General features: G+C 56.2%; 1 protein-coding gene and 1 long non-coding RNA gene across 6 annotated transcripts in view; one reads left to right on the forward strand and one right to left on the reverse strand.

Moving 5' to 3' along the window:
* LOC128313521 (uncharacterized) overlaps positions 1-15,632 on the forward strand; it is a 17,738-nt gene continuing 2,106 nt past the window's right edge. Inside the window, exon 1 of the long non-coding RNA XR_008294363.1 lies at positions 1-115. This is a non-coding gene — a long non-coding RNA (uncharacterized LOC128313521). The remainder of the gene's footprint in view (positions 116-15,632) is intronic.
* Positions 5,942-15,632, reverse strand: part of DCAKD (dephospho-CoA kinase domain containing) — a 26,976-nt gene continuing 17,285 nt past the window's right edge. For 4 of the 5 annotated variants that reach the window (XM_027048954.2, XM_027048952.2, XM_027048953.2 and 1 more), the window contains exons 2-5: positions 15,175-15,407; positions 14,098-14,301; positions 10,560-10,647; positions 5,942-7,205 (exon numbers count right to left, since the gene is read on the reverse strand). In XM_027048954.2, the coding sequence (XP_026904755.1) occupies positions 6,914-7,205; positions 10,560-10,647; positions 14,098-14,301; positions 15,175-15,286 (696 nt within the window). In that variant the 5' untranslated portion in view covers positions 15,287-15,407 and the 3' untranslated portion in view covers positions 5,942-6,913. The remainder of the gene's footprint in view (positions 7,206-10,559; positions 10,648-14,097; positions 14,302-15,174; positions 15,408-15,632) is intronic. The other variant, XM_015086564.3, reaches the window with a different exon arrangement.

A 15,632-nucleotide genomic window follows, 5' to 3' on the forward strand; every position in this document is an offset into this window, starting at 1 on the left:
AAGTCATCTCTATACCCAATGTGGGGCTTGAACTCACAACCCCGAGATCAAGAGTTGCATGCTCCACCAACTGAGCCAGCCAGGAGCCGCGGCTCCAACTTCTTAATGCTTGCCGGTGAGTTTCTTGCTCTCTCACATACCTTGTCTCCTGTATTCTTCACAAATGCTCTGGGAGGTAGAGTAACTGCTTCAATGACTTGCCCGGGGTCATAGATCTGGAAAAAGGCAGGCCTCAACTACAGCCCAGCTTCCTGACTCTGCAGGGCTCACCACCTCACTCTCTGCCATGGGCGTAGCCTCCTGGCACTCAGTCTGTGGTGACCTTCAGAACCCTCCAGCCTCCTTCCCTGGCCCAGCCTTGGGGTCATGGCTCCGTCTGCTCACCTTCAGGCCCATCTAACTCCCCATCCTTGACACTGAGAAGCATCTCTTCTGGTTGTACCCAGATGCACCCGGGCTGGGGTCAAACCTTTCCCTGATGGAGCCGGAGTCCTGCTGTTTGCTCAGCCTCTGCCAGGGACTCTGAGGGGCTGGCTACCCCCTGCTTTCCCTTTGGTATTTTCCGGTAGCTTGATTGAGTTATTTCCAACTCAGTGTTCCTTACTTCATTCTGGAACCTATTTTCCCCCCTAGCAGGGCTGAGAACTAATATCTATGGAGAGTCACCATGTGCTAGCCCAGTACAGGGCTTTATCCTTCTCTCCTGTTGACTTCCACAACAACCCTGCAAGGTGAAGGTTGAGCCTCTTATTACAGATGGGGACACCGAGGCTCAGGGAGCATAAATAACTTCTCCTAGGTCACCCCGAGGATAAGAGGAGTTAGTGGGATTGGGGTCAAGTCCCTGTGACCCAAAGTCCTTGCTTTGGAGCTCACTCTTTTTTCTTTTTTTCTTTTTCTTTTTGGAGCTCACTCTAGCTCACTCCCACTGGGGGCTGTCCCCATCAGACAGGCCGGGTGAGGGCGGGGGCCAGACAGCGCAAGGCGCGGCGGGAATCAGCAACGAGGACCCTCCCGGGGAACTTTTCCCATTGAAAATCTGTTCCCCTCGCGGCCACGGGTGATGTATGGCTGGAGCTGATGAGAAACGTGCGGCGGAATGGAGGCGGACGGCGCGTGCGGGGGCAGCGCGGCATTGAGATTCCGCGGGGCGCGGGGGGGGGGGGCGACGCGGGCCCTGACACCGGCCGGGTAATTGATCTGGAGGTGCCAATTTGCAGCAACTAAATATTTGGTTTCTGCCTCTGCCCGTTCCGCACTCTGCTCAAACAAACTTCAATTAAAAGCGAAAAGCGAAGGGGGGGGGAGGCGGCGCGCCCGGGTCCCCGCGGCCCGATCGATGGCGCGGAGCCTGCGGGCTGCGAGAGCCGCGCGCCGGGCGGGGGGCAACGCAGACGCGGGCGGGGCGGGCGCCCTCTTCCGGATCGCCGAGCACCGGGCGCCGGGCCCTCGAGAGGCAGAGCCCGGAGGAGGGCCGGCGGAGGCGGCGCTTCGAGTGGGGAGCTTCGGCTTAATCAGCACGGCAGAGCTCGGAGAGCCCACTGCGTGCCAAGCGGGGAACACAAATAGGGCCAGCCTGGACATCCCACTCCGGACGTCCAAGCCTGTGTTCTTGGGCAGGTGACCCGGGGAAGGAGGGGCCCCAGGGCGCTGACCCCCTTCTCCCAATGCACCCACCAAAGGAACTTTGATGATGACCTTGCCCTTCAACAGCATTCACTCGGTGTCTTTCCTGGGCGCCGCAGCGTTCCTGGCGCACTGGGCGCCTAAGGCCCATCTCCTCTCCTATGTCTCCCCTTTGTCTACCCTTGGGTTGGCCTAAGCACTTGGCCTGTATCCAAGCCAGGCCCCACCCCTGGTGGGGTCTGAAGGAGAGGGTTTGTAATTGGGAGGAACAGTGAGATCCTGGGCAAATGGGGAGGGGTTCTAGGGAGTTGGCTACAGCCTGGGGCAGAGGAAGGATCTTTGGGTCACAGTTGCCTCCTTTTGGCATTCAAGACAAACATAGCAACAATAGTCATTCACTGCACAGAAAAGTTTCTGTCCCTCAATGATCTTTCAGTTCTTTGGGGGAGAGACCCTAGTGCTGGAAAGGGGAGGGAGCTAATCAAGGGTGTTGGGAAGCAGAGGGATCTCAGGGTCTGCGGAGTAGGGTAGCCCAGAGGGGTAGTTAAGACTGTTCTGGGAAAGATGTGCTGAGGGATGGGGGTGGGGGTGGCAGAGGCATCCAGGTCAGTGTGGAGGGTAGGAGCAGGTTCAGATGGATTGACATGGGGGGAGTTGGGGTCCTTCCATCTGAGTTAAAGTTTCTTGAGGGCCGGGTGTGGGAGGTAAGGCAGAGGGGCTGAGAAGTTAAGTGAGGAAGTCCTTGTCCCCTCCCATATGGCTGTGCCCCACCTTTGGGGGCAGAAAGGTGGCTTCCAGACTTACCCCTTCACCGAGTGAGGCTGATGCTGGTCCACTCAGCTGCAGGCTGCAGCCCCTTTCTTCCCCTTCTCCCCTTTAAACACCCTCTTCTGCCCCCCCCCCCCCCCAGGATCCCCTTGGTTCCCAGCTGGGTGTGGTAACACAGGTGCTGCTTCTGTGCATGGATGGCTTCCAGGCACCCAGATGTCTCTGCAGGGTCCTCTGGGCCAGGGAGTCCTGGATGCCTACCCCATTCCCAAACACAGGGCTCTGGGGGAAATTGGTCTCATCATCCCCCCTTCTGTCCGCCTTCTATTCCAAGCTGTTGCCTCACCTCCCGGGCCCTCCTCATGGGCCCTCAGTGCCCAGTTCTCTTCGTGGCTTGGGATATGGGTCTCTTATTACAGAGGAGCTGGACCCAGAGCTTAGTGTAAGGATGAGGAAGAGCCCCCCCCCGGACTGCCCTCATAAGCACCCCCCCCCGCCCCCTCCCACCATCCACCCCTGCTCTCCCACCCTGGTCCCTCCTAAGGGCTGCCGCACTCCTCAGCTGAAGCCAAACCGCTTCCCAGCCTGCAAGCTGGGCTCCTGCTCCCTCCCATTCCCTCCCTCCCTTCTCTCCCTGGGCGCTGAGCTGTGGAGCAGAATGATTTCCTGTAATTGGCCAGCAATCCGGCTGCCCGACTTGTTCTATCGACATGCTGGTTAGCTGGAAATTGTATTGGAATCTGAGCGACGGGGAGGGGAGGGTAGGGAGCACAAGGAGGATTGGGCCCCAGCTAGGTGCAGCCTCAGCTCTGTGGGTGACACAGAGGAGCCACGGCCAAGTCTCTTCCGAAAGGAGCGGGAAAGCAGCCCATAGGGCCTCACTACCCCTTTCATTTGGCTCCTTCTCTTCTGCCATCTCTGGTGTGTGTGTGTGTGTGTGTGCGCGCGCGCGCGCGCCCGCATTTCCCCTGCCATCACCTATGTGGCCCCAAGGCCCAGGGTCATCACTGCCCCCCCCCCCCCCATTCCCTCTCCTGCCCCTGAGACTGGTTCCTCCTGACCTAAAGTGCTTTTGTCAGAACGAGGGGCACTTAGCAGACCTGGCTGTCCCTCTGCCATCCAGTATCCAGCCAAGGAGGCTCATTATGGAGTGTCCCGAACCTCCCCCTGCCCCTCCTTTCAACCTCCCCAAGGAAAGAAAGAAACTGGACATCTGAAGAGGAGTTGACAGTAACTCCTAGACAAAGACCCAAGGTGTAATTAAAGCCGCCGTGAAGGTAGTGGGAGGGGCATGTACTGGGAGTCCAGAACTTGGTGACTGTGCCTGTTGGTTACTTGGGCCCGACGACTCAACCGTAAATTCTAGCCCTGCTTCCTTCACCCCTTCGCAGAGTTGACAGATTTCAAGGAGATAACTGCGTGAATGTGCTTTGTAAACGGTAAAGCTCTGCTAGTTACCCTAGGGCCAGCCCGAGCCTGGGGATGGGGACGGTTTTAGGGGCCTTGCCTGTCGCCTTCGCCCCCACCGAGAGGCCGTGCGCAGCCTTCACTGGTGTCTTTGTTGTTCCGCGGCATAGGTAAGGCCCAGAGTCCGGGAATGGGGCGCGGGGCCCAAGTGCGCAGGTGGAGGCTGGGAGGCCGAGGTCCCAGGCCTGTCATCCTCGCGGGGGTGGGAGGGGACACATCCTTCCGCCCCGCGGCGCCAGAAGCCCTCGGGGCCCGCAGCTCCAGCAAAGAGGACTCGGCGAGCTACAACGCTTTTTAATTAGCGCCCGGGGCAAGGCGGCGCGTCCGCGCTCCCGCAGCAGCCGCTTGGCAGGGGATCAGAGGCGCCCGAGGTCCGGGAGCGGAGGCGGGAGCAGGACCAGGCAAAGTTAGTAAACCGCTTTGCAAACGCCCGCTGCGGAGGCCCGACCCCAACCCGGGCTAGTGCTGCCACCTGCCGGCCGGAGGGGAGGCCTCCCGCTCCGGCGCGGGGCTGGGCTCCCGGTGACCTGGCTCCCGCTGTTTCCTCTGGAGCCCGAGGAGCGACCGTGAAGTCATGCCTCTGGGAAAGTAAGCCTTATTCTTCATTTTTTCCTCTCTTTTTAAAACGTGAGCTCTACGCCCCATGTGGGGCTTGAACTCACGACCCAGAGTCTCATGCTCTACCGACTGAGCCAGCTAGGCGCCCCCAGTAGGCCTTCTAAGGCTGCCTTGGGCTACAAAGCCTGGGAAAGGGGAGGGGAAAGGAGCGAAGTGGGAGGTGGGAGGTGGGGCAGGACCAGGGTACCAGGAGGACTGGCTGGTGTTTTCTGTACACCTTCCAGTCTGGCCATCCTCTGACATTTTTGCATCAGATTCTGCAGGGGAGAAAAAAATTTTTTGGAACTGTACAGTTTGCAAAGGGTTTTCACTGTCCTCCATTTAAGTCCTTTGATGGAAGCATTATAAAGCTAACTTGATAGAAGAAGCTCCAGTCAGGAGGTCACATTAAGGAGGCAGAGGCAGTGAGGGGGAGGGGGGGCGTGGTGGGCAGGTGGCTCAGTAGGTTAAGCAGCCGACTCTTGATTTCAGCTCAGGTCATGATCTTATGGTTCAAAAGACTGAGCCCATCGTTGGGCTCTGCTGCTGATAGCAGGGAACCTGCTTCCGATTCCCGCTCTCTCTCTCTGCCCCTGGGAAAGGCCTCACTCTCTCAAAAAAATTTTTTTTCTTAATTAAATTAAAAAAAAAAAAAAAAAAAAAGGGAGGCAGAGCCCGGCTCTGCTGCTCCCTGAGAAATCTCAGAGGTACAGCCAGCAGGGGTCCGGAGCCTGGCTCTGTGACCTGAATCAGATCCCTCCACCTCTCTGGGGCGGGAATCAGTGATCGGTTATGTTAGCTATAGGGTGTTGCGCATACAGCACACTGTCCAGAACGTCACAGGCATTCATGAGGAGTCATTTTCTCAACGACTGGGGGGACAGGGCGCTGTAAGGGGTCCGTGCCTTTTCTCCTTTTCCTCATCTTGCCAGGTCCCACAGAACTGGGTCCTATCCTGCCCTGCCACCCCTACCCTCTGCCCCACTCCCACACAGCCAGACACCTCCTTGCTGAGTCTTTCTTTGCCCCTCGGGGGTGTGTGGTGACTTAATGAGCTGGCCTCCGAGGTATAAGCAGCTCTGGGAAAGGGGGCACTGAATATGGCCACCACAGCATTTGCATTTGTCACACTCATTTGTGGCCTTAATAGGCTGCTGGCCGCAGGATCAGCACCTCAGCAGGTCTGCCAGCTCCAGCAAGAGAGAGCTGAAGTGTGCGCTGGTCTAATTGGTCAGGGAAGGAAGATGAAGCGAGCGAGTGGGAGGCCGGCCCCAGCACCTCCACCCACCTCCCACAGGGCACGCCTGGGCCTAGATGGAGTCCTCCCGGGGCCCCACGAGAAGTCAGAGGGCTACCGGAGAGGTGGAGAGGTGAGGGACCCAGGCCTCAGTGTGGGAGGAGACCAAGCGTAACCCCTTGGTCACAGCCACATCGGGAACCTGTCAGTCCACGGTGCTAGAGGAAAAACAGTAGCGCAGGGCACTTCAGATCAACACTTTATTAAGCACCCACGGCAAGTCAGGTTCTGCGCCAGAAACACAGAGATGAACAGTCCCTACCCTCTAGGGGCTTACAGTCTAGTAGGAGAGACCACCCAGCTTTTGGCAGATTACAGTTCTGTGGATTAAAGTAAAACACGGCGGAGGGGAGAGAAGGAGGCTATCCCAGAGCACCTGACCCAGCCTGGGGCTTCAGATGGTGCTTGAGCTGGGAGTTAACCCACTGCAGAGAAACAAAAGGTATTCTAGGTAAGGGAACAGCACAGAGAAGGCACAGGGGCAAGAAACAGCCTGCTGCGTGTGGGCTACCAAGAGTTCAGGGCAAAGAGGACACGGAGTGGGAGGCAGACTGGTGGCAGGTGGTGAGCAGGTGTGGGGAATGCAGGGGAAACGCCAAGGTGGGGCAGTGGGTCATCCCCCAAGGGGCCCAGCTACAGCATTACCTACGAGGGAGTTCTCACTGCATCCTGGCCCAGGGCTTCAACCTAGAGAATCCTGTCCGAAGGTGGCAGCTGTTGGTCCAAAATTATTTCCCTGCTCCACATGGCAGGTTTTGGTCATGATGGGGCATGTGCTTGGAGAGGGTTCAGGCCCCAGGGAACCTCCCAGCTTAAACACTGCCGATGGCCACAGAGAGAGTGCTTCTCACCCGCACCCCCAAGAAATTGACACAGTTTCCCACCATCACTTTCACGCCCCATCACAGATACCATTCCATAGGTGGTTCCAGAGGGAGGGGCCCGAGGGAAGGTGAGGAGGAGTATCTACTGACAGAGGGCTGTTTCCCTGCCTCAGACAGGATGCACTCCAAAGAAGGGTCGGCCCAGTGCAGGGCTCAGCCCAGATTCACAGGGCGTGTGTGCTGAGGGGCTAGGGAGGAAACAGGATGCAGTTGTTACTTGCTTCAGCCTCTGAGGAGATCAAGGCCTGGGGCCTCCTGCGCTGGGAGTGCCCAGCTAGGGGGAGGGCAGGAGGTAGCGGGCGAGCAGGTAGAGGAGGCCCGCAATGCCGGCTAGACCTGTCAGGACCCCCAGCCTCAGTGGCAGGTACTCCAGGGAGCGCTCCAGCTCAGCATGCAGGAGGATCACCTGGCGTTTGGTGACGCTCCACTCCCCCGAGTTGTCTAGGACGTGGTGGGCCATGCGGGCCTTGTCTTTCAGGGGCAGCTGGGCCTTGATCCGGGCCTCCGCGTCCTCGCGGTTCAGGTGGTTCCGCCGCATCAGCCTCGCCAGCTGTGTGTCCCGGTCACTAAGGACAAGGCAGGAGGGCTGCTCAGGCATTGTAGGCCCCAGCCTCCCTCCCGCTGGCAAGTGACAGGGGCGGGCAGCCCCTTCCCTCAACCCTCTTTCGGGCCCACAGTCAGGGAGGGGGGCTACCCCCGCCTCACCTCACTCTCTGAGGACCCCGGCAGCATGGCGGGCTACCTGAGCCCCTTGGCGTAAACAGCAGGGGGAAGGGCTGCAGCGGCTGTTCTGTGCCATCTGGGGTCCTGCTGCCTTGCCACTAGGCCTGAGATTTCCCAGTTGTAAGACGGGAAGATCTGGTCATCTGGCATCAGCTACATCCTGGATCCCTGGATGGGTGACCTTTACTGAAAGGCCTGTGCCCGCCAGCCGACCGCTTCCTATAGTTCCCCTGGGGCTTGGGCCTGCCGCATCCCAAATAGCTTCCCGAGCCACCGCAAAGACCCCTCTCCTTGCTTCACCACCCCCACCCCTTCACATTTAGAGCCGAGGTGGTGGCTGCTGTGCTCGATGCCAGTGACAGAGTGGGACAGGCAAGCCCCAAGGTGTTTCCCCTTAGAGCAAGGACTTGAGAGCTGGATCTGGTCCTTGGGACAGCGCTAGGCACCGCAGATTAAGCCAACCACCAGCCAGTCGCCTAGCTCCAAAAAAAAATTCAAAGAAAATAAAATGAAAGAAAAAAAAGAAAGAAAGAAAGAAAGAAAGGGCCGCCTGGCTGGCTCAGTCAGTACAGCATGCAACTCTTGATCTTGAGGTTGTAAGTTCATGCCCTGCAATGGGTATATAGATTACTTAAAATCAAATAAAATCTCAAACCAACCAACCAAAGGAAATTCAAAGAGTACATCTTTCGCCCCCTCTGATATTACCACCTAGGTCCTTCCTCGGGAAACTCCCATCTTGCCTTTGGCTACACAGGAACCACCAAGCTATCCCGTGGGGTCATCTCAAACCCCTCTCCAGCTCTATGGCTGCCCGAGCCCCTCGGTGAGAACAAGAGGGGTGGGCTGCTGCAGCTGTTCTCTGCCATCTGGGGTCTCTCCGCTTTGCCACTAGGCCTGAGTTCTCCCAGTTGTAAGATGAGAGGATTTGATCACTACGGTTTGGTCTCCACTTAGGTGTGGCCTAGACCAGACGCCCTCCTGGGATGTGTCTTCCGTGGACAGACACAACCTGAACACCAGTTAATTCCAATGCCACTCAGAACAGAAGGCTCCAGAAAGTCATTTCTGGCTGGCCAATGAGAGAAGACCTTGTAGAAAGATGGCATCTATACTGGCCTTAAAAATAAATAGAACTTCTCATCATTTCCTTTGTTATGGGGACAGCATCCTCTCAGGGTCGTGGGGCCGACCCCTGTGTGGCTAAGAACAAGGACTGGATCTTAGGGACACTGCAAATCTGGGGCTGCGGAAATCTGGGTGAAAGCATGAAGGGGGCTCGGGGCCACCTGTGAGGGCACATCCTTAGAAGGTGTGGGCCTAGAGCAGAGGGCTTCCTGGAATGGGAAGGCAGGGCTCCCAGACAGCCTTTCCTGGGGCTCAGACACAGCCCCATATGGTTAGTTTAAGGAATGATGCTACTTATGGTAATAAGATTTTTACCCAAACACTTACTCCTCATTTGGCAAATTCCTCAAAAATGTGAATAATCATGTTTCAGTATAATCACACTTTGGTAAATGCCCCATATTATTTCAAAGGCACAAGGGATAGTCGGATAGTTAAATGAATCCATGAGGGGATCTTTAGTTTTGTAAAGTGTAAATCTCTTTTATGAAAAGCGAATAATCACTCATTCACATGTCTCCAGCCTCTCTCAAACAGCACCCGGGATTCCAGCAAAGGTTCCTCTGGCTGATGAGCGGGCCTGAAGGATCTGTAGAACAGGCTGAATCTGGGGGCGCCCGGTTGGCTCTGTCAGTTAAGCATCTGACTCTTGATTTCAGCTCAGGTCATGATCTCACAGTTCATGAGTTTGAGCCCCACATGGGGCTCTGTGCTGGCAGTGCAGAGCTCGTCTGGGATTCTCTCCTGTCTCTCCCTCTGCCTCTACCCCACTTCCTCTCTCTTTCAACATAAATAAACTTAAAAAAACAACAACAACAAAAAACAGGCTACCACAGCTCTCTCTGCTCTTAGTGAACAGACAAAGCTGGAAGGAAAGTGCGGCGAGAAAAAGGTGACAGGGCAGGCGTGGGTCTTCTGGTGACTGCAGATACGACCAGTGTTCTCACCTCTACTGGAAGATTCCCCCACCCTTTTCTGATCCCTTGGTGCAAAGTTCCAATTGTATTAAGACCCCAAGGCAAAGTCTTCATAGAGCGTACTTGGCCTCAGTTGACAGTCTTTCACAAACAGGGCCTAAAGAACCCAGAGAAGCTACAGGTTTACAGGGGAGATGTGGGCCAGCGGGGGAGCTATGAGGATGCCTGAGTCCCTACACTGGGCTCAGCAGAGTCAGACTGGGCTTTAAGTGGCAGCCTCGGTGGGCAGCTGCGGGGGAGGGCAGGGTTATGCTTAGGGCATGAGCACTCCGGGCCCCACCTCCCGTGTGCTAGGAGCCTCCCACGCACCAGTCTCTGGAGAGCCACCCTGTGCCCAAAATACCCACAGAGCCAAGTGCCCACCTCTGTGTCTGTTGTACTTGTGGGTGGCATCCAGGAAGCTTCTGGGAGGCAGAGACACCCTGCAGCCTCATCTACTCTCACCCCACTGGGACTGTGACTCATTTTCTCTGACAGTCTGATCTGGCTCTGTTTGCCAAACCTAGATTCTGGTTTGCTTCGTGTCCTGAGGGATTCTGAGAACAAAGCTCCTTCCTTAGTTGGACTCTGACAGATCCCTCCCGGCAACCGTCCATTCACAGGCGCTGCAAATGGGTGACCCTGGACACCCCCTCAAGTAGCTTCCCCCTCAGGTTTTCTCTTCTATAACTCAGAAGCATCAACTCCTGCTCTGGAGACCTCATGCTGAAAGGTAAAATGAGTGAAGTAATAAATGTGGGAGCTGTCTGAAAATTGAGAAATGCTAGAGGAGGGAAAAGGGATCCAGTGACTAACAACATGGTAGCTCAGGGCATCGGGGCCCAAGTGCCCCCAATGGCCAGCAGGGGGAGCCCTTCCCAAGCAACTAGGGAAACCTGGGGGCCTTCACTTCCCACACCTACCTGGGGCATATCTGGGTCAGGCACAGAAGTGGTACCTACAGTCTCTGGACACAATCGCCCAAACCCCAGTGCCTCCCGGTCGCCCAGTGGAGTAAGGGCAAAGCGATGTGGGCCATTTCTCAGGTACACGCTTTACTCCGGGGGCCCACCTTTCCAGCCTTGGTCAGGCCTGGCCCTGACACACACTCACCAGTACACCACCACTGTGTGCTTCATGTACTTGAGAAGCTTCTTGGTCTCAAACAGCAGGGGGATATCCAGAATCACATAGCGATATCCTGGGGAGAAGCCAGGAAACCCACAGTTTAATTTTGCAAACAAACACTGTGTTAGGCTAGGGAGTAGAGGTGAAGCCATTGGCCCCTACCATTGAGAGCTCTCTAGCAAAGGGGAGACCTTGCAAGGATAGGCATAACCTGAATGCTGGCCGGTTCTGATGCCATCCATAACAGAATGCTACAGGGTCACTCCTGACCAGATGAGCAGAGAAGACCTTGCAGGAGGGATGGCGTTTATACTGGTCCTGAAAACCAGGTGGGACTTCTGATACTTGAACATGAGTTTCCTGAGGTGAGGGTTCCAGGAATGGGGGGAACCAGCAAAGCGTGCGGAGCAGCGAGGTACTGCTTCTCTGGCCGTAGAGGCCTTGCACGATGGGCGACGAAGCTGGTGAGGTGGTCAGGGGAGGCACAGAGGGTTGAGTTCGCCTTGACCTTGAACCTAAAGAGTTGTTGTTTGTGAGCAAGGAAATGACACAGCCAGAGTTGGAGGAGACTGGGGAGTTTCCAGGAGGAACCTGGCCCTTTCTGCCCTATGTCACCCATCTTTGCTAAAAAAAAAAACCAAAAAAACCCCAAAAAAACAAACAAACAAAAGTGCGGCTCTCTGTTAAAGAAGAGTCCTGCATGGCTCTCTCCACCAACTCTTCATAAAAGGCTCATCTGCGGGCAGCAGTAGTAGCCCCAAAAGGAAAGAGGCTGCTTCTTGGCACAAGAGGTGGCCTCCAGCCAGGGATGGCAGAGGCTGGTCTGGAGGTGGTGGGCGGTTATGACTAATAAAATATAACTTGCTCCAGTGAGGGAAAAGGCCCTGGCTGGCCCTCCCAGTACGAGCCAAGGCCAGTCAAGACCCATAGTGAGAGGGTGGGTGCCCAGACTGCCCACACAAAAACACCATGAGCTGCACACTCCCAGTTCCCTTCGGGCCAGTGTCCCCTGTGTATGTGCAAAATGCTAGCGGGGGACTGGGAGCAGTGAGAGAAAGGGATGGGCGCTGCCTCTGCCCACAGACGCCCGCCTGGCCGGGATGGCCTCCCGCCACAAACACTTCCAACCAGAGCCAGACACACATCACACCGGTTTCGGGGGGGTCGTGGGGAAACCGGCACTCCGGGGGACGCAGGGAACAGGGGTGAGGACCCAAGCTGCTGGCTTTCCTGCTCCCCACGATCTGCTGCTCAGGAAGCCCAAGAAAAACCTTCAGCTGAACGAGGGGGTTAGGAGAGTGGGCTCCGATGACACGCCTGGGTTTGCAGCCCCCCGCTTTCCCATGTGACTTTGGGCCCCTTCACAAATCTCATCTGTGAGTGAAGGCCACGTCCCTCACAGGAAGGTGGTAAGGACCAAGTGAGCGAAGGCATGTAAGCCACTTGGCGCCTCCTCACCCAGACGTTCCCCAAGTGCTCCGTAAATGATGGTTATTATTACCACCATTCCCTGGAAGAAGGGGGGCCGTTCAATGCCCCCGTTCCCCTCCCAGCTCAGAACAGGAGCCAAGACCAGACCTTCTCTGGGCCTCTTATCTCCCTTTCCTGCTCCGCCTCACCTCCCCTCTCCCCCCCACTGTCCTTTCTCCTCGGGCCCCTTTCGGGAGCTCAGCTCGTGGCCAGCTCTTTGGTTCACCGGCAAAGGGCTATTCAGCTGTCACATCCCTCCTGCTTGATAAGCTCTGCAAACTATCCTGACTCTATTAAGACATCCGTCTGCCTACACAGAGACCTCCCCAACAGCTGGTGATCTTATCTGACGTTTGATTATACCAACTTTGACAGTTGTATTTGTTATACTCATCAGGGAAAAACTGGGACTGTGGAAGCCACAGCTGTCGTCCCCATTTTTCACCTTATCGAGCTGAAAAGAGCTTTCTAGCTTTTATTTAAGTGGTGGTGGTTGGGGAGAGGGGAGGCTGGGTGGATGACACAGCAGGGGAACTTTGGAGCGGGTGACATTATCCGATGCTTAATTTCAGAAGGGGAGAGCCGCTGTGGCCTCAAAGCCCTGCAGATGTACTTGTAACTGGCCAGGGAGCGAATGCGAAAGGGCAGGACTGAAAGGCAGAAGGCTTCGCTCCTGGGTGGGGGACAGGAGGGGTCCTGGCGCAGACACAAGAGGCAGGACAAAGTCAGAAAGAGTCCAGAGACGCTCCTTGGGGGAAGAGAGAGGGAGGGGGGCCTGCGGCAAGGGGCTGAGATGCAGAGCAAGCCGGTCCAGCAGGGAGAATGTCTGGAGCCCATCCCTGCCCTGGCCAGAGCAGGGGAAGAGGGATGGGGGCGGGGGAGGTCAACGTCATGGATGCCTGTCATCTCTTTCCTTCTGAAGGGAGGTACGGGCCAGAGGAATGTGGAACCTCTCCCAACCCTACATAAGAACTTGATGCGTGAGAGAATAAAATAAGGCGTTTGGCCAAGATCATAGTGCAAAAGCCAGGAGAAAACCTAGAAGGCTGCCCCATGCCCTCCAAGAAGGGAAATCTCTGCATCATGATTGATGATGGGGAGACAAACAGCCAGGCCTTCCACTCTGATGCCCGGGCAGGCAGACACATCTGCCAAAGGCTGGTGGGCAGATCTACAGGGCCCCTCGGCCAACTTTCCCGCCCGATCTCATGCCACTGCTCTCTGCTCCTCCACTGCTGGTGACTGACCCCATCCTGCATGATATCAGGTCACCCCTGCCCAACACTGTCCTATAGAGCAGGGCTGGCACCGTGGCTATAGCTTGGGAAAGGCTGACAACCTCTACTAGAAGTTTCTTGCCAACTGAGCACAGACTCTGGCTTTTCACTCTCCTTTCTTTCAGTCCTGGCACATGTCAGGCTAACTCTCTCCACTGAGCCCTAGCCCCAAAGGATTATCCTCTGCTTAGAACCCCCCACCCAGCATCTGCCCTGGCCATCTGGGACCCTCCCCAGTGTCCAGTCTGTAAGCTTTCCCAGGCAGCTCGACCAGCACCAAATCTGACTTTGACCGTGGGTTATACTGTGTGGTGATCGACAGTCACTCATGTGGACTCGGTTCCCCTAACAGTTTCTCGAGGTTGGCATTATTAGCCTCACTGTGGAGAGGATGGGCTGGCTCACTCAACAAAGTCACACAGTTAGACGCTGTGAGACCAGGACTTAAACTCCAGTCTCCAGACTCCATTATTCGTCAGCTGGTATTACTCCCATCCCTGCCAGAAAAATCAACTTACTTCCTGGGGATCGCGGCTCAAAAGCCTCAAGTGTCTCTTCTCATTCAATTGTCAACCTCTTTAAATGCTGAGGGACATGTGCACCTTTCCTCGGGGGTTGGCACAGGGCTCTGTGTGGGGGGTGCAAAGGAACAGTGTGAACTTGGCAGCCAGGACAGCCAGCGCCTCTGTCCCTGGCCAGACTTTCCGCAGCGGAGGAGGGCTCTGGCCCTGGAAGGAGAGGGCTCTGCCGCACCTGTCCCAGGCCCTGGCTCTTACCTCGGAGGAAGTACTTGAAGGTCTCCTTCATCATTTCCTTGCGGATCTCAGGGTGGGTGATGGTGTTGAGTAGATGCCGCCGGTCGGGCTGGTTGAAGATCAGGTCCCCTAGGACCTTGCGATCGATGTTACCATTCTCCAGCAAGACCTCGGTGCCAAAGGCCTCCACGATGCGCCGGTGGGCGGGGTATCCTGGCTGGACAACTGTGGCATGAGGAGGGGGTTGGGTCACTCTCCAGAGCCTCCAGGCTAGCCAGAGGCCCCCGAATGACTAGGGGCAAAATGATGGGGGAACCCAGGGGTGCCTCTTTCAGTTGGACAGAAAACGAGAGGAGAGAAAGCAGTTAAGGAAGAGAGCAGAGTGCGCAGAACCCCTCACGTTGGTCACAAGGTGAGGTGAAGGAGAGGGGAGAGGAAATGGAGCAGGGAGAGGGGAAGTGAGGGGCAGGGAGCAGGAAATCAGACCAGGCCTGAAGGAGAAGGCTGCCCCCTCCTCCGAGGCCTTGAAAGGGCTTATAAAAAGGTGAGATAGCAGTGCCTGGGTGGCTCAGTCGGCTCAACGTCCAACTTCAGCTCAGGTCATGATCTCACAGTTGGTGAGTTCGAGCCCTGTGTCAGGCTCTGTACTGACAGCAGGCCTGGAGCCTGCTTCAGATTCTGTGCCCCTGTCTCTCTCTGCCCCTCCCCCACTCATGCTCTGTCTCTCTCAAAAATAAACAAACATTTAAAAAACCTTTTTTTAGGGGCGCCTGGGTGGCGCAGTCGGTTAAGCGTCCGACTTCAGCCACGTCACGATCTTGCGGTCCGTGAGTTCAAGCCCCGCGTCAGGCTCTGGGCTGATGGCTCAGAGCCTGGAGCCTGTTTCCGATTCTGTGTCTCCCTCTCTCTCTCTGCCCCTCCCCCGTTCATGCTCTGTCTCTCTCTGTTCCAAAAATAAAATAAATATTAAAAAAAAAAAAACAAAAAACCTTTTTTTAAAATAAATAACTAAAAAGGTGAAACAAAGATGAGACAAGATGGCAGAAAGGGGCGCAGGGGAGTTGCTGTGCACATCCCACCCACCACCTTCCAACTCACCGTGCCGGGCGATGACGTCAACATCAACCACCGCACAACCCAGCTGCTGGAACACCTGGATCACCGAGCTCTTGCCTGAGGCGATGCCCCCTGTCAGGCCCACCAGGAACATCTTCCCAGGAAAGAGGAGGCCAGCGAGAATGCAGAGCCGGGAGGCGGGGAATTACCGGAGTAGGGCACGCTTGGCTGGCTGGGATGGCCCACCCCAGGAACACCAGAACGACCTGCCCTGCCTGTGGACGACACCAGGCCTGATAAGTGTCATGCCCGAATGACCTGGGGAGAGGGAGGCACAGGAAGGGAAGGGAGACGCAGCCTGCCCACTCAGAGTGTGGAGTTCTGAGCTTGGGGAACTCTGGATCCATCCGAAGATGGAAAATTCTCTCAGGACAGGCCTCCAGTAGTCTTTAGAAAACACTCATAAACAAGGCAAACCAACACGGTATAAATTTAGCAAT

Source organism: Acinonyx jubatus, chromosome E1 (assembly GCF_027475565.1).
Source record: "Acinonyx jubatus isolate Ajub_Pintada_27869175 chromosome E1, VMU_Ajub_asm_v1.0, whole genome shotgun sequence".
NCBI lineage: Eukaryota > Metazoa > Chordata > Mammalia > Carnivora > Felidae > Acinonyx > Acinonyx jubatus.